Source organism: Sebastes fasciatus, chromosome 23 (genome assembly GCF_043250625.1).
Source record: "Sebastes fasciatus isolate fSebFas1 chromosome 23, fSebFas1.pri, whole genome shotgun sequence".
Classification (NCBI taxonomy): Eukaryota; Metazoa; Chordata; class Actinopteri; order Perciformes; family Sebastidae; genus Sebastes; species Sebastes fasciatus.
The window spans coordinates 15,613,984-15,636,564 of record NC_133817.1 but is presented as its reverse complement, the minus strand read 5'-3'; the positions used below and the strand labels follow the sequence as shown (position 1 = coordinate 15,636,564).

At 41.4% G+C, this 22,581-nt stretch overlaps 1 protein-coding gene across 1 annotated transcript in view; it reads right to left on the bottom strand.

Moving 5' to 3' along the window:
• plxna4 (plexin A4) overlaps positions 1-22,581 on the bottom strand; it is a 452,991-nt gene that overhangs the window by 60,035 nt on the left and 370,375 nt on the right. Inside the window, exons 7-10 of the mRNA XM_074624835.1 lie at positions 20,326-20,449; positions 15,928-16,081; positions 12,099-12,198; positions 11,750-11,864 (exon numbers count right to left, since the gene is read on the bottom strand). Coding sequence (XP_074480936.1) covers positions 11,750-11,864; positions 12,099-12,198; positions 15,928-16,081; positions 20,326-20,449 — 493 coding nt within the window. The remainder of the gene's footprint in view (positions 1-11,749; positions 11,865-12,098; positions 12,199-15,927; positions 16,082-20,325; positions 20,450-22,581) is intronic.

Sequence of the window (22,581 nt, the reverse complement as noted above, 5' to 3'; positions counted from 1 at the left end):
GCCATAATCCATATGCAACGGACTAGACAGAATAGTCTGTAGCCTTAAAGTGTAAAATATCATGACATGATTTGATATCTGTGCACATGCTGATAAATCCGATTTTATCTTTATCACAGATAAGTCACAGAATACTGGGATCTAAAATGACATTTGTGTGCTGAGATTTTTGACTACTTACAAATACATGTGCATCCCTAATAAAATTGACTAGTTTGAGCACCACTATATTATATTGTTGGTGAGGGATAATGATTATGGACACCTCAAAGGGCATTATACTGCTTATACCATGGTCACTTGCCAAAGAAAACAAAATCAAGACCATTAATTTATATCTTCGTGTGTTTTACAACCAAAATGTAAAGTTTTTCACATGCTGTTTCCCTTGCAACACCTGAGGGTTTGCTAATTCAAGAGTCAAGATTCACTTTATTATCATTTCACTGAGTATTTGCATACACATAAGGAAACAAAATATTGTTTCTCCCAGCTACCGTCAGTGCATTAAAAAGGATAGAATAAATAAGTAATAAAATTAGCATACCTACAAATAGAAATAAAAATAAATAAATGAATAAATAAATAAAATAAGTAAACGTTCCAGACACAATTTCATACAATTTGCAGTCATACACCCAATTTGCAGTCGTGTTAAGCAGCAGAGAAAAGTGCATTTATGTCCATAGTAAAGTGCTGTTTGCATTACTGTTCCAAAAACTGTCTTTGACATGTGACTAGCTTTAAAAACTGTTTCTGTGTTAATGCTGGGGGGTTGGATGTGAGTGTTTGTGTGTGGAGGGGACACAGTCCATTTACTGGAACAACCTATCCATCCATCCATCCATCCATCCATCCATCCATCTATCTACTTACAAATACATGAGCATCCCTAATAAAATTGACTAGTTTGAGCACTGCTATAGTATATTGTTGGTGAGGGATAATGCAAGAAAACAAAATAAAGACCATTAATCTATATCTTCTTGTGTTTTACAACCAAAATGTAAAGTTTTTCACAAGCCATAACTCTGTTTCCGTGGCAACACCTGAGGGGTCTGCTAATACCTGGAACAACCATTGCTATCCCATAAGGTTCCTATGCAATGGAAACGTTGTTCACTATTCCAGGAAATAGGACGGACCTTACCTTCCACTTGGCAATGGGAGCCAGAAGGTTAACGTCATGCTAGCAAGACTCAACGTCAATAACAATACTCGCGTACAGTTGAAAAACAGCAAATATATAATTGTACAGTATTATTACCAGCGCAACTAGCAAACGTTAGCTATCCAGCCATGTCACTGAAACACTGAAGTGTTGTAAATAAATGTAAATATAAGATATTCACATTTGTTTGGAGGTAGCGACTCATTTAGCCGCGGTCAACGGACAGTTTCACCGGAAGTTATTAGAACGCGTCACATCCTGCAGCCAATCAGAATCGAGTATTCACACAGATTAAACATAGTTGTTTTTTGTTGTTATTGATTTTTATGCTTGATGCCCATATTATTTTTGATATTACATTGATAATGGAAAAAGTCCACATTTTTAAAATCTATTTAGAGGCAGTTCAAATAAATCGACAAAGGAGGACGGTCTGCAGGACAGATAATAATGCACTATACTCATTTTTAACGGTCTCTTCTGCACTATATTCACTTTTTTAATAGTGGTGTATCACAGCTGTTACCCTGCACTATATCCAGTTTTAACAGTTTTCTTCATCTCCTTGTAATTTTATATCTGGTATATTTTTTTGTACTTTGTACTTTGCACTACTAACTTTTTTACTGCCCTTTTTACTAACATGTTTTGCACTATGGAACTGTGATGCTGAAAACTTGAATTTCCCTCGGGATCAATAAAGTTACTAGATATTTTATTGTCCTTTATTTAACCAGGGTTAGTCCCATTGAGATCAAAGATCTCTTTTACAGGGGAGACCTGGCCAAGATAGCAGCAAGACAGTTATAGTGAAAGTAACAGACAACCCATAAATTAACAACATTATAAAACTGGCTCATAAAAAACACTTGCACACAGACAACCTGGACTGCAGCGATTTCACCAGAGCCTTAAACTCATTCAAGGTAATAAGTTTTGAAGTTGAAGATCAGATTGTACATTATTCCAAGCAGTAGGTGCCGAAAACCTAAAAGCTTTCTTTCCCAATTCAGTCCGTCAATCTATCTATCTATCTATCTATCTATCTATCTATCTAAATAGTTCTGGTTGCTAATTGCACCAGGACTATTTAGGGTGACCAGATCCCAACAAACCAAATGTGGGACAAAGAGTATGTTTGTGTGGGATAATGTGGGACACGGTACCAAGGCTCAGAGATAGTCTACAGTTTTGATATAATGTCTATCTATAACTCAAATAATAAACATTTCTATTCTGCCCCTTCTCTTGCGACATCTCTATGCTTTGCACGAATGCATCCATTGATCGGTACATCTCTTTTTGAGCCAAACGTTTCATGTGAGACTCACATGTATACTGTGTCGCTTCATGTCGTATTCCCCCTGTGTGAAATTGAAAAATAACTGTCAAATTTCACACAAAAAACTGAGAATCTTATAAATACTTATAAGGAATTTCAAAGTCTTTGTTGTAGCTGCTTTTCCTTTTCTTTGTGGTAGTTTCCATCATATTGCACTTAAATCTGCATAGCTTGTGACAATTTTCTCCGTTGGGCATAGCGTAGCAAAGACGGTGAAAGGTCAACCTGCACTTCTTGACCCACATGTGTGCAGTTTGATAGCAAACAGCCTTGTGATGACAGCCTTCCTTGCTCTCTTCACAGCCATTGGATAAAAGACAGATTTAAAAAAATAAAACATCTGTCCTACAGTGGTTTGACTTTTGAAAACTAGAGCCAATGAAAATGTGGGACATTGTCTCAATATGTGGGACAATAACAACAGGGATAAAAATGCTGTACAGTCCCTCGTAAAGTGAGATACCTGGTCACACTACATTACATTGATATGAAAAGTCATAATAATGTGACTCGTCCAGTCTAGACGATGTTTATTACATCGATATGAAAATGACAATGAAAAAGTCAACATTTTCAATTTATTTGGAGACACTGAGGATGGTTGCTAATTGCCCCAGGACTATTTCTACCACATGGCTGACATACTGTAAACCCACAGAGCCATCAACACTCCCATCATGCATCTCGTCAGGCAGCAGACCACCCAGTACTTCACCAACATCAATTTAATTGAATCAAATAGCCACTTCAGCATGTGCTGCTTTCTGCTCGTTTTAGTGCTTTTATTTGTGATAGTTCCTGTTGGGTTGAGACGTTAGACGGTCCTAGGACCTGCTCACATTCGCTGTGAGTGGAGGGCCAGCTCAACAGGTACTCCACCGTCATTATCCACAGGACGGGAGCATTAGTGATACAATGACACAGACACTTACACAGAAATGATATGAGCTCTCGCTTTGTATTTGTATGTTTGGTTGTGTTGTCCATGTTTTTGTTCATGAAGAAAAGATGTCATTGATGGATTTAAATCAGGTTGATTTCTGCCTGTGCAGTAATTAGGCGAGAATGAATGGCAGAGAGGGAGGGAGATGAGTCACTTAGCAATTGGAGGTCTAAAATTAACAGCCAATCAATTCAGGTGTGAGTAGCTGGCTAAATATAGAGCACCTAAGACTTGCCTGAAAGATGAATAGGAGGAGGACAGGTGAGGAGAGGGGAAGAGATGGACGGAGAGGTGAAAAGGAAAGAGGAACAGAGGACAGAGAGGACAGGTGAAAATAAAATAGCAGTGGCAAGAACAGGGAAATGACTGACAAGCAGAAGTGAAAGGTGAGGAGGGAGGTAAAGGAGGGTAAAGATAGTAAACAGAGAACAGCACTTTTCCCTGAACTGTTTCATGTTTTTCGCTGAAGAGCGGGTGGATGGAGCGAGAGAGCAAAATAGGCAAAAATGAGAAAGAGGAACAACAAAAGTACAGAGTGACTGAAAGAGGCAAAAAAAAAATACCATTAAGCGTATGCGACAGGAGGAGCTTTAGCATGTCAAAGAGGGTGAAAAGAAGGAGAGACGATAAGGTGAGCCCCCGCATGGATGGAGCTGGGGGGGAGTGAAGCATGGCACACGTTGAACTGGGTGATAACACTTGTTTGAAGTTCATTAAAAGCCACTTGATTGGGTTAGGCTGAGTGACTGGCTGGATGGCTGCGTGGCGAGAGAGAGAGGGGAACGCTCTGTGACACTATTCACAAAGTCATTATAGATAAATGACAAACAGGGTGAGTGAGTTCAGTGGTGGAGGAGAGGGGAAGGAAGAGAGGTGGCGCGTGTGTGTGTTTGCTCTTCCAAATCTCATTTTCCTAAGAACGAAAGGGGTCTTATTTGGAGTATGAAAATGAGCGGGAGAGCAAAGAGAGAGATGCAATCCATTTTTAATCACATCTCTTCCAGTTAATACACTCGAACAATGGGGGACAATAAATTTGATCTGGTTTGTGGAAATGAAGGCATGGGAAGCACTGGAGTATGACTTAACATGGTGACTTTAGCTGAATCTTGAAGACACAGATCTATTCTGATAGTGGCATGTGGTGATAGGATTGTGCACACACACGTCACGGCTAAAATGCACTGAAGTGTTTGAAACTCTAACGCCTCGTTTCCACACAGTTTTGAATCTGAATGGTATACGAATTATGCCCCTTAGTGCTCAACGCTACGAAATGCGTCTCTTTTGTTCTCGCCATCCAGTCTAGACGAGTCACGAATGGTGCCTTCAAATGGCGTCGTGTTTACCGTGTTCACGTGAGGAGTCCATATGAACGCCCCCCCTCTTGTGGTATTCACAACCCCGTAAGTGGAACGTTTCTGAAAGCTCCGAGTTCACGAGTTGTGACGTGTTTGTTGACGTTGTCAGAAAGTGCGGAGGCCATGGAAGTTTATTTTCGGTGCATAATAACTGAATATATTGTAATTTGAGTCGTATATTGTAATGGTAAAAAACAGAGTTTCGCAAACACATCGGAGATCACGGAGGTTCCCATAGGAATGAATGAACTTCCGGTTGACTCGCATACATACACAGAGCTGTGTGGAAACTCACACTAAAACTACACTTTCTTATTCATGCAAGCAGATTCAAGGTTGACACACATTGACATGCAGGGTCACACAGTGCAAACATGCACACACACACACAAGCACACACATATATGCATGCAAACACATACAAAGCATAAACTACAGCCTTGGAATCCCATTACAGTATAAGATAAACAGCCACAGCCAGACAGCATCTCCTGCATCATTTGCCTTTATGACAACATGTCATGGAGATGGAAAACTTCAAAAGTGCAAATTCCAACAGCTGCTGCTGACTTCACACACACATATATACACTATATTTCACCATTTCATTAACACCTTCCACTGACATCAGAGTGATTTTACAGCTTCAAATCCCCATCCATGTACTGTACTCTCTACTACGTAAATAATCTTACGTAGTGACATACAAACACACTCTTTCACACATGCACAAACAGGTTTATTCAAACCCATAAACTAAAGTAATTTGCTCTATAACTGTTAAGCAGGCTTCCCTCACTACTACAGATTATGTAGAGTAAAATCAGTCAGTAAAATGTTAATTCTCACCCTCTCTAAGTCACGGAAAAAATATAAAAGCAAAAAACAGATGCCTTATTTGCTTCAATAACAATGAAAAATTCATAATGTGGCAGGAAATCCACAAACAATCTAGTGTGTACGGTGTGTTTTTTCTGCTACTTAGCTCTGATTTTTCTGTTTGTATGTATACATACACACTCAGACACACCAGTATAACACACCGTGATCGTTGCCAGCAGTCCCTGAGGCCAAGTGGGCTTTCAGTGGTTTGAACAAACAACACGTGTGTATCCTAGTTGGCTACTGATGCCGATGGTGTTGGCAGTGATGCTCGCTGTCGCCTGTTAAGATTCATGTCAACATTTAAAGTTGATCTACTGTCAGTCAGTGCGTTTATTTCCGCTCCCCACCCCTCTCAACTCCCAACGACTCAAGAGCGATAAATAACAGAGGAGCAAATGCAAATCACAGATACATGCACACAAATCGCATATTATATGTACACACATCCCACCCATAAACATGCCCATACTGTAGCTGAATTAAAATGTACAACTCCATCAGGCTGCATTTTGTTGACTGCTTGACTCCTACCAATAGGAGGAGGAATATAATCTTAAAAACCTGGACACATTAAACCGAAACTACCTGCATGGGTAGTTACCAGTTCAGGTAAATGAGACAATTTTTTTTTTAGTTATTTTTTTTAAATCATGCTTTAAATGACTAAAACAACCTTAACAATAACAAATAAAGTAATGTGTACATAAAATAACAGATAGTAACTGTAAATTGGAAAACAACGTATTCAAAAACAAGGAGGAGAACAAATGGTAGTAATACTAATAATAATACAATAAGTAAATAACAAAAATAAATAATAATAGTAAAATAACAATAATAATAATAATAAATAATAACAAAGCAAATAACAAATATAAAAAGTGTAATTAATTTTAAAACATTAAAATAAAATAAAATAAATAATAATAATAATAATAATTATAATAGTAATAATAACAATAATAATTGTCATTATTAATTAATTAATTAATTTACACACCAGATTCCCAACACCTACTTATGTCATGTTTACAAACGATTAAATAAAACATAATATAAAAAAAAAATAAGTAATACAAATACAATAAAATAAAAAATAAATTAAATAATACATAATATATTTGATTTACTCCCACCCCTTTAACCTGTGAGAAAGTGTTTTTAATATATAAAGTGATAGCTAGTCTGTTAGTAGGAAGTGAGAGAGACTATAAAATACAGCCTATGTGAAGCAGACTAGTTTATACATGCCTTTATGTGTGTGTCTTTGTGTGAAGATGTGAACTTCAGTGACAGCCCTATAGTCATGTAATAAAGGACTTTTTGCACTAAAGCACTAGAAAGAGAAAAGTACCTGTCAATAGCATGACTCATCATAACCACATAAAAAGCACCGACTTCTGAAAACCAAGTTGGCACCTCTCTTTTTTATCTATATAATTATCTCCCATTCTTCCTCTCTCCATTACTGACTCATTGTTTTCTCTGACCTCATCTCTGTTTCTCTGCTGTATCCCTCCTTCATAAACCCAGCCGGTGTTGTTCGTCCTATCTCGCTCAGCGACCCCTCCTCATTTCTCTTATCAACTCCCTCTCGCTGATTCCCTCCCCCCCCCTCTCTTTCCTGACTTCTTTTCTTCTTGGGGACCTACTTAGATCTGATAATTAGAGGCTGGTGGGAGGTGTGAAGGGTGGAGATAGGAAGAGTGACAGAGAGTAGGCAGCCGAGTGGGAACTGTGAATGTAAAAGCCCTTGGCATAGTTTGAAGCAAGGGGAGGAGGGAAGGAAGGAGGGTGAGAGCGAAAGAGAGAGGCCCATAATTATAGCAGTGTAAGGCGTGAAGATGAAGAGGATCTTCAGTTTTCATACACTACACGTACATACACACACACACCTTGTGGTTACCAAGAGCTCCTCTTAACTGGCCTCTGTTTTATCATCTTCTATACAGAGCCTCGGGCAAAGACACTCTTCCGCTCTCTGTTCACTTTCCCTCCTTCCCTGCTGATCCTCACCTTGATTCTATCCCGCCGTTCACTCCACACCTAACTTTTTTTTTCTCAAATAGTTCTTCTCTGTCCTTGCTCTTAAAGGAGCTGTGCAATTTATTATAACTTGGGCTTTTCTTTAATAGTTTTGGCCATCATTTATATTGGTTATTGATGACATTTTACTCACTAAACTAGTTGCTTAGGTCTGAGAACCAGGCGGCATTGCCACAATTAAGTCTGACCGGTCTTTAGATGACCAGCTGGATTGTAAACAGTTTAATCAGATTAGCGGTATCTAAATCACTTTATTTCAAGGTAAAACCAAAAGTTAGTAGGGCTGGGACGATTCACCTATCTCCTGATTTGATACTATCATGATACTTTGGTGCAGATTAAATATGTATTGCGATTTTTAAGTAGTACGAATCGATATTGTGATTTATTGCGATTTTTGTTTACTTTTTTAACACTATACCATGGGGAAAAGTCGAATCCTACACTTCTAAGGACTTTTATTTGGGAAAATCTCTAAATTGATACAGTAAATATGTTTGCTTTTCAGCATGTATGTAGTCAGAGAGGTCCTGAAGTCAAATATATCAGTCATTGTCAGGAATTATGAAGCAATGTGTTTTTATAGCACCACACGCATTCAGAAATGTAGCTATTTCAAGGTGCAAATATGGGATGTTTACTTGGGAATATCTCTAAATTGATCAAATAAAAATGCTTGGTTTTGTGTCTGTAAGTAGTCAGAGATGTCCTGAAGTCAAATATGTCAGGAATTATTATAATTTTTTTTTCCAGCAGACAATAACTCAAAGAATAAAGACATTTACCTCACAAGTTATTCCTGAAATGTCGGTAATAATCCCTCATTATTACACAGGATTACACTATGTTCACGTACAACCATGGTAATTTTACAGTTTGCCAGTGTTTTTTCAATAAATTGACCTAACCTGGAGGTTTGTTTACAACCTGTATGATAATTGCTCATGTTTCTAGAACCCCTATGCTAGAGCAGGTCGATGGCTTTATGAAGTATCTTTTTTTTTAATCATTTTTCTCCCACTTTGTTTCATTTGCTTTCATTCTCAGTTTCGACATATCCCTTTTGTCCTCACTCATCGGACTCCTCGGCAGTCAGTGCTTGTGTATGACATTGATTTTGTCTATGAATTGAACACAAACACCTCTCACTGCAATTCCTGTCTATTGGCAACTAACAGCTATTACTGCTGGCAGTTAGCCTCTTTAACAAAATTATCTGGATCCCTTCAATCAATACATTCCTGGTAAATAAACTCCCAGGCATTGATCACCGCAGCACAGACAAGAAGTAACTAGTGCAACGATGTGCCAAGGGGTAGTGATACATATTTATATCTCCTTACCAGCTGAATATATTAAGGAGAGGCTTGGCAACAGCTCGGGATATGAACATGCTGTGTTGTAGACAGAAGAAGAAGAAATGGAAATATCCTCCTGTGGTTTTCATCAGACAAACAGGACAGGAAGTGTCCTCAGTTTCAGTTGCTCTAGGTGAGGCTATGTGTGCACTTGGGATGGGGAAAAAGTGATAAATATGCGGGTAAAAAAACACTGTTTATTTGGTAAACAACAGTAGTGGTCAGGAATAACTTTTGGCTATTTATTCGGTGTCACCGAGTGAAGCTGCCTGCATGTTCTTTGTCAGCAAGGCGGGCTCATCAGAACGGCTAAGTCCTTGAGATGTGTGGAGGGCAAACCGGGACGTGGCCTTGGTTAATGTGCCAACAGGCACAACGTCTGATCCGTGTGCCCATATCATCGCTGGCATGATTAAAAAGGCACCACCAGTACGCCCAGGCCTGGCTTTAACTCTGTCCTGCCATGCATACTAACAACAAGCTCAACCAGTAGGGAGAGTCGCCTGGCCTCCATCATTAGCATAGCGTTGAGGGATTATTCAGATCGCTGACTGAAATCCCTTAATTGTAATAGTACACAAAAAGTCATCTGCAGCAGGAAGAGACCATCGCATTTCACCGAGCAAAGTTGACTTGTTGCCTATCGTGAAAATTTGGGAGCGATCACACGGATAGTCGTGCGTGTGCCTGCATGTTCTCAAGCTCGTGTGTGTGTCGAAATCATTAACTCAAACTACAAATCTGCCAGCAAATACATGACCTTGGATTTGAGGGGTTAATTAAAAGCAAATTAAAAGTCATTAAGCCTGCAAAACACCTGCTTCTTCTGAAACAACACATCAAAAAAAAAAAGGGATGTCATTAATGTGCTAATACCAAAATCCCCTTCGCTTTATTTATGGTTTTCTTTTAGTTGGCAACACAATAGGAGAGGATTCATACATTATTATCCTCAGTCAATATTGACCACCAGCCCTGAGTTAATTGGAAAAGTAAACCTGCAAAGACTCAGGCTCGGGCCTGACTAAGCAGAAGGTTCAAAAGGATAATGGAAACGGCGGAAAAAGAAAATAATATCGTCTGCGCAGGTTGAATGGCTCGGGGGAAACGCGGGTGGAATAACACAATTGAGAGCAGACTGCTCATCAAAGGAGGCAATCTGGCTAAGCTTGTCCCTGCCCGTCGTGCGGCGTCTGCCAACCCAGACATGAGCACTAGTGATCTTCATCATAGCTCACCTCAGGCTAGGATTAACAGGCCACTAACTCCCTGTTAAAGCCTCCCCCTGAAAACTACCATGATTTGGCAGGGTACAGGCAACCAAGAACTGTACTCAGATAAACACATAAAAATATATTGAAGCACGCTGATACACTGCACCCACGGGCTCACACCAGAGGTTACACACATACACGGGCACACACCCAAACCTCCCTTTACCTCCTTGCTCTGCCGCTGTGTGGCAGTGACTCTAAATCAGAGTGAGACCTCTCTCACAGGACGGGGGAGTGGGCGGGTTGGGGGCATTCGCTGAATGTGCCCCATCCAGCGAGCGGCTTGTCCTCTGCAGCAGAGCGGCGTAATTACGGCGGGCTCCGCTTCGACGGGAATAGAACTGGCTGCCAATACTATTGATAATTCACACAGACTAAGCTGTCGCGGGGAATAGGGATGGGCGAGAGGAAATGGCTCCGTTTTATTAGTTTTCACTGCCCTTTGATGTGCAGTCAAGAGCGAGACATGCCAGGAGAGTCGTGCCAGATGGAAGCACTACAGCTGAAAGGTGTCTCAATCCTTTTAACATAGCTCTTTTTACATGTGGAACCTAGAAGGGTAGCCATTAGTGTCACATAGCCAAACATTTCCCCTCAATTTATTTCATGTTTTATCACTTAGCTGGCCCAATGCGGAGAAGGGGCCGGCTGCAGCTGGGCAGCATGAAGAACTATGGGGACATTGTCTTTACTGGGCTACAGTTTGAATGTCTGTGAAGCTACAGGCAGAGATGCAGCAGCTCTCAACCCTCCATCGAGGGTTTATCTCTCCTAGCGCAACACGTTCTCATGCCAACCCGTCTCGTACTGACGCTTTGTCAGACCCCTCTGCGTCACTTTTCAGTCGCAGTAAACATAAAACAAAAAGGTTAGTTTAGGTTCAGGCAACAAAGCCACTTAGGTTTAGGTAAAAACAACATGGTTGGGCTTAAAATTTCGACGTTTTTACAGCGCAAATGTGAGCTGATGTGAACACGGGACAAGAAACGAACAGCTGATTGTAAAGTGAAAGTGAAACGTAATGCACGGGACACGACCAGCTGTCTCCTGGATGAAAGCCTTGTGCTCGTTGGGCTCATCCCCCTCTCCTTCCGCCCGCCCAATGTGTGTCTTTTGCTCTTTAAACTACATCACCACAGCACTTTCCCTGAGCTTTTACTGTTGCCACAGATGGGTTTACATTGCAGTTAATGGAAAAGCTCTGTGCGTCTCCTACAAATGTCGGCAGCCGTGACAAAGTGGCGGTATTTGACGCCCTGGGAATGACAACGGGCTGCCAACGACACCTACAAGGGGGTTTTGGTGATCATTTACCGCAATAGAAAATCAAGTACAACACTTTTATCGCCACCTCTTGCTCGGGACTCACCTCAGGCTTCTTGACTCGTCCCTCCTGGAAGGAACACGTGCGAGGGTCGTGGGTACAGTCGTGCCTGTATTTACACCAATGGCACTGGTATGGACTGCTCACACATGACAGACACCTGGATGGAGAGCAGAGGACAGGGAAGACAGTGTTGTGAATTAGTATTGAACAGCAGCAAATGCGCTAGAGAACAGAAGCTCAATATGCCTACTTACTTATGTATACAATACAATTTCCAACAGTTTAAGAATCAATGCCAGTTTTTCAATCAATATGAGGGGATTAGAATTATGACAAGCTGTCTGCTGGAGAGAGAAGAGCTCTAGAGAGCCATAAGCAGACATAGACTTACGACTTGTGCACGCTGCAGTTGTAGAAAACAAAACTGGTGTTTGCGAACGCCAGGCCCGTCTCCTTGGACTTGAGATAGAGCTGCACGATCTGGTGGTCACCTAGGGAAAATAGATTATAGTTAAATGACAGAGTGTTTTGTATTCAGGTAAAAAAAAAAAAGAACAACAGAAGGAAGAATTGCTTTTGTTTCAGAAGTCATACATTGCTGACAGTTTCATTAATGTTTTAACTTAGGGCTGTCAATCAATTAAAATATTTAATTGCGATTAATCGCATGATTGTTCATTGTTAATCGTGATTAATTTCAAATTAATTGCACATTTTGTATCTGTTTGAAACGTTAAAGGGAGATTTGTCAAGTATAGAATACTCTTATCAACATGGGAATGGGCAAATGTGCTGCTTTATGCAATTGCATGTATAATTTATTGGAAATCAATTAACAACACAAAACAATGACAAAGATTGTCCAGAAACCCTCACAGGTACTGCATTTAGCATAAAAAATATGCTCAAATCATAACATGGCAAACTGCAGCCAAACAGGCAACAACAGCTGTCAGAGTGTCAGTGTGCTGACTTGACTATGACTTGCCCCAAACTGCATGTGATTATCATAAAGTGGGCATGTCTGTAAAGGGGAGACTCGTGGGTACCCATAGAACCCATTTTCATTCACATATCTTGAGGTCAGAGGTCAAGGGACCCCTTTGAAAATGGCCATGCCAGTTTTTCCTCGCCAAAATTTGGAGCGTTCCTCACGACAAGCCAGCCATGACATGGCTTTCTATGTAGGTTTTATTAAACAAATAGGAGGAACAATACAGTATTGTAATAGTAATAGTTGCATGTCACAGCTGCTTTTCCGACACATTTAAAGAACCCCTGCCTGCATGATAATCATTCTATTCTCTTGTTCGCATATCCTTTCTCAGTGTCTAGTCACATTTCCCATGAAGAAGAGATGACTGCACTACTTTGAGCCACAGGTGCTCAGCCTGTTGCAGTGGTAGAGGCAGTATCTTAAGAGAGAGGGAGAGCAGGAGGGTTTTGTTGGGTTAAGCCTCCCTATACCTGCCGCCTTACAAGAGACTATAAAAGTTGGTGCACACACACATTTCCCTTGGGATGGAAAATATTCCCCTGGAAAAAGTCTTTGAGAGTGTCTTTGACAAGGTAAAGAGGGAAGAAGATGAAACAGAAACCGTGTGTGTGTGTAAGTGTGTGTATGCCAGATTGCGCCTCATGTGTATTTGGTGTGTCCTTTTGTCTGGCCCTAATGAAGGAGTTCATGTTTAATTCAACAGCACATCCACACACATCTAACTGCTCTGTCTCCACTCTGCACCTCTCTCTATCTCTACACACAGGTCTCTTTCGCTTCCTTCCACACTTGCGACTCCCCTCTTCTTCTCCCCCGTGTCGCCCTCTCTCTCCATCTCTCTAACAAAGAAGGAATCATTCATCAATCACGGTAAAGCACCGCTGACAACGGATCTGTCCTAATTAGGCCACCTAAATGTTACCTTGAAGCCTGCTAACACTATCTATCCCTCCCTCGCTCTTCCCTCCATCCGTCCCTCTCCTTTTCTTTTCTCTCTTTCAACCGAGCTTAGCCTAATGAGTGCTAGTAAAAATGGAGGATAAAAGGTTCCGATATAGTGCGAAATGTGGAATATTTTCCTCCTCTTGAATCAGGGAAAGTATATAAACCGTGTGTGTGAAGATGGGGAGAAATGCAGCTATGCGTCTGAGCACATATTTATACGTCTATGTTTGCATGAGCATCTCCAGCTTTACATGTGGTTGACATGGCAAACATTAAAAAAATGTTTTTAATTCCCCAAAGAACCCTCGGGCTCCCTGTCAGCCTTACATATGTATGTGTGCAGTCTATGTGAGGAGTACTTTATTGCAGTGGTGTCGCGTGTTTGTTCATGTAGAAAATGAAGAAAAATTTGAATATTCGTGCAGCTCAGGCCTTAAAAGGTCTCCCCAGCGCTGTAATTTCATGATGATCTTCCCTCTTCACTTCCTCTCTCTCTGCACTTTAGACTCTACTTATCTCGTGTTTTTAGCTCCAATATCTGCAATTCATAGATACAATTTTTTGCAAGCGACACACAAGCAACTGTGATGTTCTTTAGAGCTCTGGCGTCTAAAAAACATCAGTGAGCATTCCTTTGTATGTAAATTTTGAGCGTTATTGATGGATCGCCATCTATGTTCTCTTTTCATTCATTATTCATTTTTTTTGTGGCAGTATGGAACGCAATGGCATCTTCGTTATCTCAACATGAAGACACATTGAGGGTCGGTGATGAAGGATTGCCTGCCCGGGGGGAAAGGCCTTCCCAGATGGGAGCTTTGTTCAATTAGACCGGGCTTAGTCGACCACAGAAAGGCGAGGTGAAGAGCAGGGGAATTAGAAAGAGAAAAAAACAATATTTTCCCTGCTCTGCTTGTGGAATGAATATTGTCAGAAATGTTTTAGCCTCTTGAAAGGAATAGAAACAGTGACATCGTCTGCGGGGACTGTGTAATCTCCAGGCACTAAATTAGCCGGAATACTGTAGTAAAAACACTTAGTTGTGCGGCTTGGTATTCTCCCTTTTTGCGCTGGGGTTAACTGGGGTCCCATCACTCCCTCTGGAGCAAATCCACTTTGAGGCAGGGTAGAGAATAGATCCCACAGCAGCCGAATAACTAATGTTCATTCAATTACTAAACATGTCCTAGGGCAGTGCTCCAAGGCCCACTGAGTTACTGACAGCAACGGGAAAACAAAAACTCAAACGAGACTCACAGCCCTTGAACTAGCGTGCATCTGACTGAAGGGAAAACATCCAGATCAATGAGTGCTTCCCTGACAGACTTTATTTTTATATTCAACAGGTGCTCTCATGTTGATAACTAGAAGCTGGCTCCCGTTTATTAAATGTATTTTTCTTAAAATTACAAATAATGTAATTTAGTCCGCAGGCATCCTCCAGATTATTACATGTTCACGATGCAAATATCAAATCCAATGTCAACAGTGTGACATCCAACGCTGACTGGTATAGAATAGTATATTTCCTGATCTCAGTTTGTTGCTTAAAGGTCCGGACACACCAAGCCGACAGTCAGCCGTCGGCCAGTTTGGGGCCGTTGATGAGCATCTGTCGGCCTAGTTTTTGCGGTGTGTCCCGCACTGTTAGCTCTAGTCTGGCCGTGCCAGAGTTTTTTCGGCCGATTCAGCATGTTGAATCGCCGGCGTCGCCCATCGGTGAGAGAAATCACTCTGATTGGCTGTTCAGTTTTAGCAAATCAGTGCACGAGAAGAGAAAAAGAAGTGAGGAAAGCAAGCCAATGAGTAAAGTCAAGAGAGCACACAGAAGACTCTTCTCATTTTTCATCTTCATCTCATCTGATCATTCCAATATACGGATATTTTCACAACGACATGGCCATCTTGAATGAAGCTAAGTGGTGAGTGAGAGTGGTGTGAAAATGCTCAGCAAACGGCGCTTTATTTCATGAACGTATCATAACAACGGCTTATATATCCGCTGTCCTCGGTCTTTTGGTGCCCCTTTTAGAATGACAAATACAGACCGCTACCTGCTGTTGTGGAGAGTTATTTCATCTCACGCAGGTGCAGAACGTATGTGGTAGTTGGCCATTGGCTGTGGTCTTTGCGGTGTGTTCAAGTGCAACCTTTCGGCAAAGACACGGGCGACGTGAGGCGACGCAACAGACGACCTTCATCGCCGCTAGTTCTCTGATGTCAGTATGTTATGTCTGGGCCGTTATGGGCAAAAAGGTTACAATACTTCCACCCTTACCTTTGTCAACAATGATGCGTGGCATCTCTTTCTCAGCGGGGGAGAAGCACTTGATCCGGTTTCCCTCCACCAAGCCGTTCATCTCAGCCAGATCCTCAAAGGTGCAGTTGACACCCGCAGAAAGTTCTGGGACATTATGGGCCTCCAACACCAACTGTGGAGAGGGAAAGATAGAAAAAACGTGTCAGTATTCTCTGCAAATATTATGCTAAACTCACTTTACAGTAATTGACTGGACTGTTAGAAGAAATATAATAAAATAATAATGAAATGGGCTCCTGAAAGTGATCAAGAAAGTAATGGTGAAGGGAGGGAGGATTTAATTAATTTCCAATGGCTTCACATTCATTACAGCACACATCACACGGTGAAAAACAGTCGTCATTTTGAAATGCTATTGATGAAACATGACAGAGTGAGAAAAACAAGTTAGATCTGAGCCCCAACTGTGACTACAGCACTCATATTCCCACATCAGGACTTCAGATCAGTTTTGGAGCCAATATGTTCTTCAAATATGACTGTAAACACAAAGTCACTGAGGAGAAGCACAGCTGCAAGTTGTGAGCAGAGTAATGATCCATCTTTAGAGTGGTCAGAGGCCAAAGGAGCCACTAGGGGACTCTTGAATGAGAAGTTAATATATGGACAGGCATCAGATGCATCCGGCCCAGACATCTAAATAACAACTAAACACTCTGATGCAGAAAGATATAGATTTACTTAAAACAAAAGCCCATATCTGGTGGCCAAAAGCACTAGCCTCCCATAATGCTTTGTGGCATTGATGAGCTGTATGGATTTAAAATCTCTCTGGCTCAGCAAGAATAAAGCGGAAGGATGAGGAGACAATTTAATGTAAATGGCTGAAACAAAGTGCGGGACGAGAGGAGACTGTGGACAAGAGGGGGACAGAAATAGCAGGAAGACCGAGGTGAGCATACAGGCTGCTAGACAGGCAGGGAAAAGAAGAGGACTCTCTGGGAAATAGAGAATGCAAATCGTCCCTCTTCATTTGAAAACGCTGTGTAAGCGCTCTCTGCACCTCAGCAAAAACTGGCATCAGGTGAAATAAAACTTTGTCCTTGAATAAGAAGGGAAAAAAGAGGGTCGTGGAGCCAGGTGGAGTGGGGTCAAGACCAAAATATACATATTGATGGAAATGCGTGTCTGCAGCGGGCCTTGGTCTGGGCATTGATTTGAGGCGCAGTCCATAGTACTCTTGTGATGCGAGGCTGAAAGCTGCCTCAGCGCCAGAGAAGGGCTGACCTGCGCTGTTTTTATATTGCTGTTTAATGAAAAGACGGTGGCGCGGCTGTGAACAGATACACAGCTTCCCACGTAAGATGGACAGCGCACGGCCGGGCTTCCATCCCTTACACATCCTCTCTCTCTCGCATTTGTTGCTCACTCTACCTCTCACCTTCTTCTCCTCCTCTCGCTTTAATTTATTTTTCCTTTTAAGGAGGGAATGCAGCCAGATCTGGAGTTTCCTCAATTACAGTTAGAGTAGTCATGGCCAGGCTTAGCCACAGCATGGCTGCATAAATATGAGAATAACTTACTCATGTTAACATCCGCCACACATACACAAATGCCCTCCTGTAGTTTACAAAACACCATATCTTATAAGGAGGATATGTGATGATAGCCATGGTAAAAAAAAAAGTCCTCGCTGCAAATGATTCATATTCAAAAGCAGATGCCAGAAAAAAGAGAGTACCGAAAAAAAACAACTTACATTCTTTATTCTAAAGTAAGCCCCATTACTGATACTGTACTCTTACTTAAAGAGGACCTATTATGCTCATTTTCAGGTGCATACTTGTATTTTGGGTTTCTACTAGAACATGTTTACATGCTTTAATGTTCAAAAAATGCTTTATTTTACTCATACCGGTTGTGCTGCAGCACCTCTTTTCACCCTCTGTCTGAAACACTCTGTTTGAGCTCCTGGCCACGCCCCCCAAAAAAGCCCAGTCTGCTCTGATTGGTCAGCTGGCCCACTGTTGTGATTGGTCAATCAAACCAAACTCTTCAGACTCTGCTCCGGCTCCGTTCTAACTAGCTTTGTTTGAGGACATGCCAAACGCCTAGACGCCAGGCAGGTATTATGCAAATGTGTTACTTGGTGACATCACCACGTTACGGAAGACAAGGTGGGACTTCAGGTTCAGGAGCAGTGTTTCTGTGGGGGAGAGTAACTCCCTTTGGCGTGAACTTTGGGCGTTGTAACTTTGCAGACCTTTTACATGCACAAAAAAAACTATATAACACACTAAAGGGATGGAAAAAAGCACAAGAGCATAATAGGTCCTCTGTAAATTAAAGCATAATTTATTGTAATGTATAAAATCATACTGTATGTGAGCTGATTATGACACAATTACAGCCATTTAACCAGAATTTTTTTAACCATTTATTTTATTTGTGTTTACTTAGTGGTGACTATGTAAGAGTGGAAATGAATAGCTCCTTTAATTAAAAAAAAACAATGTATGGATATAGAGACAATTACTCCTGAAGCTTATGACATAACAGAGGAAACTTTCCATAAACAATCAAAGGAAAATAATGTATTTTTTCTTAGAATGGGTCTGATTTCAGCAAAGTAGGGTCGGTTTCTTTCCAGACTGCCTTTGGCTTACCTTTCCAAACAAATATTTAATAACACAAAGGTCAAGGAGGAGCCCCTGTCTGTCTGGCAGCAGCCTCTGCCCTGCAATCAGTAGGATGGGAGATGTGTGGCATAGCCTTTGGGTAGAGCTTGCTCGCTGGGAAAAGGTTAAACACTCTCTAAAGGATCAGGCTTGAGCATCACACACACACACACACACACACACACACACACACACACACACATGCACACACACCCCATGAATATGATTAGAGTGATGCAGAGGTGTTCCTCAGAAAATCAACACCCCTCATGTGACCCTCGGAGCAGCACGGACGGAGAATAGTCATTCAGGCTCGACCTTAGGAAATCATGTTTGATATTTATGCACTTAGTCTCCGGGATTCAAAGTCATTTCCAAGCCACCATTATATAGGAAATGGGAATTGAAATGTGACATCACATAAGGTGGTTAAGGTCAGTGGGACTTTCATAACATTCTGTGTTTCAACCTTTAAAATGAGCACTGAGGTTTGACGAAGAAAAACGGTAAGCCTTGGAAGATATAGAATAGCATGATGAGTTCAGGCTATGTCAACCTTCTCTTGAACCTGCTGCAGTAACACACACTGAAAGGGAAACATACATGATAACGCACACTTGCACAGCCACTTGAAAACATTTAGAAGCCACCTGTTCCTGTCACATTCAAAACTGATGTCAAATCAGAATGGGGTGTCGGTGAAATGTGGCACAGTGCAAGGGGAAAGAGGGAGGAAACTCCCATTTCACTCAAATGCAACACAACCTTTATCAGCTAAAAAAAGCACAGTCATTGGAATCTGTAAATAGCAACATGCAATATCAGTGACTGTGCTAAAATTTGGAGTTACAAAACTGTGGAAAAACAACTACCCAACACATGTTTTTAGTTCCTAAAGCCTACAAATGGAGGAATTATATCTTTTCTGGATCCTGAGAATTACAGTACTCAAACAAATACAGTAACAAGAAGTTGGAAGTAATTGGAACCAAGTATATGTAATAACATATGTTTATATTTCTCTAATTCCTGCAGAGACTATTTTGTTCCATTGTATCACAGCTCCTTGCACACGTGCATAAACAATCCAAAGCAATTCAGACCTTTACATCAGCTGTTTTAAAAATGAAATGACTAGTGGAAAAACTGTTGCCAGCAATCACAACAAACCCAGCTGAGCTACAACTGTGTGCTGTTAATGATTGTTGACATGTGTTGGGAGACTGTTTTACTGGACGGGACTGTAAGTTGAAAGGTCAGTATTTGAAGGATGCATGTTGGCAGGCGGTAAAATGATGTAAAGCGGGATTATACAGTTAACACTAAGTCTACTAATCAGTATCTTGAGCATAATTACATCGCATTACAAATTATGCTTGAGTGTGTGATATTGTCAATCTGTCAGGCAAGATTTTCTCACTAGCAACACATTGAGCTCGACTCACTGTTCACTGCAATATGGCTCCACTAAAACAAATGCTTGCTCAAGTGTTTCTGCTTTATTGAAGGGAAAATATATTGAATCACTTCTAATTAAGATTGGAACACTCTATTCTTCAAATGGCACAAGAAAGAAGCATAGTATTAAAACAATAAGGGAATGACAATGAGTATCTATTTCAGGACATCTGAAAAGAAAATGTATGACATGGCAAACGTTGTGCACGACCTTTTTGAAAACAGGTCATTGTTTCTTTTTCAGTGTAGATGAGGAGTAATGTGTTTTCCGTCCACTCACCGTGACACTAAACTGGGACACTGAGATGTTGTTTGGGTGGACGCTGAGACGCACACACTGCTTGATGTCTGATGCAAAGCGACGGGGCTCTGACGAGCGCTCGCATTTCTCCTTTCTAGTGCACCTGCGAAAAAACACAAGAGAGAGAGAGGGAGGGGGGGTGTTATTCACGGATGAAAAATGCACACACACACACACACACACACACACACACACACACACACACACACACACACACACACACGCACGAACAAACGCAGTAACCTGAGCAGGTCTTACCCCCTTTTCCACCTGGGGGAGAAAGAGAATGTCCCGCCGCTCCCTGACGGACGGAGTTACACACATTTATCATATTTCCTCTCTGGCAGTGTACTACTAGCTACAGTGGCCGGTGAATGGAAACTCGGTCTCCAGGGGGGGCGGGAGAAGTGGCATTTAAAACAATGGTTGCTCTATATGTGGAAGTGGAGCCGCTCCATTGGGAAAGAGGTAGGCCTCGTCTTTGTAATGCTGTCTTAATGACTGGCATTCATGGGCAATGCCAAGTGCAGGTGGAGATGTTGGCGGTGGAGGAGGGGGGAGGTGGATTCCTCAGCCTCTTAATACCACACCAGGTGGTCTAATCCAGTCCATTACACTGGTTTGGGGAGTTGGAAGGACTGGACCCTTTTGTGTTGGATTTTACTGGCTCCTGTTCCTTGACATAGTGCAGGGTAACTCCCCATAGTTTGAACAACTGAATGGGAGAACTGCAATTCATTCCCACTGAACACTGGCAGAGGAAAGTTTATAAGTTAAATATTACAGCAGTGGAAATGACAAAACACTGATGAAGCTTTAAGTTGTTTAGAAATGCATGTTCGGTGCTCTTGCTTCCTTTAGAGAATTAAAAGAGTGAAAAGAATGAAAGAGGTCATAATGGACGAATGAAAGAAAGACCTTCGAGGTGGTTGATGTCTGAGATACAGTAACGTCTTACTGTATGCAGCAAGAGACGCTCTTTATCCTGCATCAGAGACATTGAGGGAAGGTGGGTTTTGACCTGACATGAGTATTGTAAAGTTAAGCGGCCTAATGTGGCGCAAAGAAGAGAGACGTAAAGAAAAAGAAATAATCTTGTTGAGAGAGGGAGAGAACAGGAGGAGGGGTAAATAGTGCAGGAGAGCGAGCGAGACAGAGAGAGAGAAGCGAGATTTAAAGGAAGGCAACCATTGTTGGCTTTCTGTGAAGCTTTCGCTGCTAAGCCGGTTTGAGTAGGGGTTTAATCGCTTCGGGTTCCTTTGTGCTTCTCTATCACTCCTGTCTGTTCCTCCTTTTCTAGCGCTGATTTAATAAGACCGCATCATATAAGTACCCCCCGGGCAAACAAACCCACACAGAAACACACAAACGCACACTTTCACCTACAAACACTAAGTTTGCTTCCCTGCATACCCACAGGTCTGCGGTTCACACCCGTGGAAGAGTAACACTGTAGGAAGATGCTAAGCTGGACATTTTGTGTATAAGTGTATATGCTTGCCTTGTATGTGTGAGTATTATTATTGACAGTATCGCTGTATATTGTGTTTTGGTAGAAAAAAAACTCAAATTTCATGGCAAAAAGACTAGCAGTAATGCATTATTAACGTTTACTGGCACAATCTCTGCAAGTGAATCATCAGTATAAATGACTGAATCATATCAAGTGAATAATAAATGGATGAAAAAAAAGGTTCATACCATTCTATCAATTTCTCTCTCTCTCTATCTAAAAGCCACACACAGTAAATATGCTTCTATACGCTATTCAATATCAATATCTTTATAAACAGCTACATCGTGAGCCATACAAAAATACTGTTTAGAAAGACTCTGTTCCAAGGCTGTGGGTACATTTATCCACTATATAGTGCCACAATGTACACTACTTTCTGCCAACAATCCCACAATGCAATGCGCTGCATTTTATAGATGTGGAAAATTACACCTTTACACCTGTCAGTGATGACACAAAGTGATGATGATAAGCAAGTGTCAGACATCTCAATTTACTGCCTGCTATCGAGTGAACTTGAGTGCCCATTATATATGTAGGGGGTAGTGAGTGAGTGAACAAGGGAGTGATTTCGGACACAGTCCCGGTTGTGTCCATCATTTTTCCAACCAGCTTTAAATGGAACCACACCATTTTTCGTATGACCAAAGCCTGACAGCAGCGTAGACTGTGCTGTGATTAGCTAGTACTTGTTGCCTCAATTTGTCCTTGTGATGAGC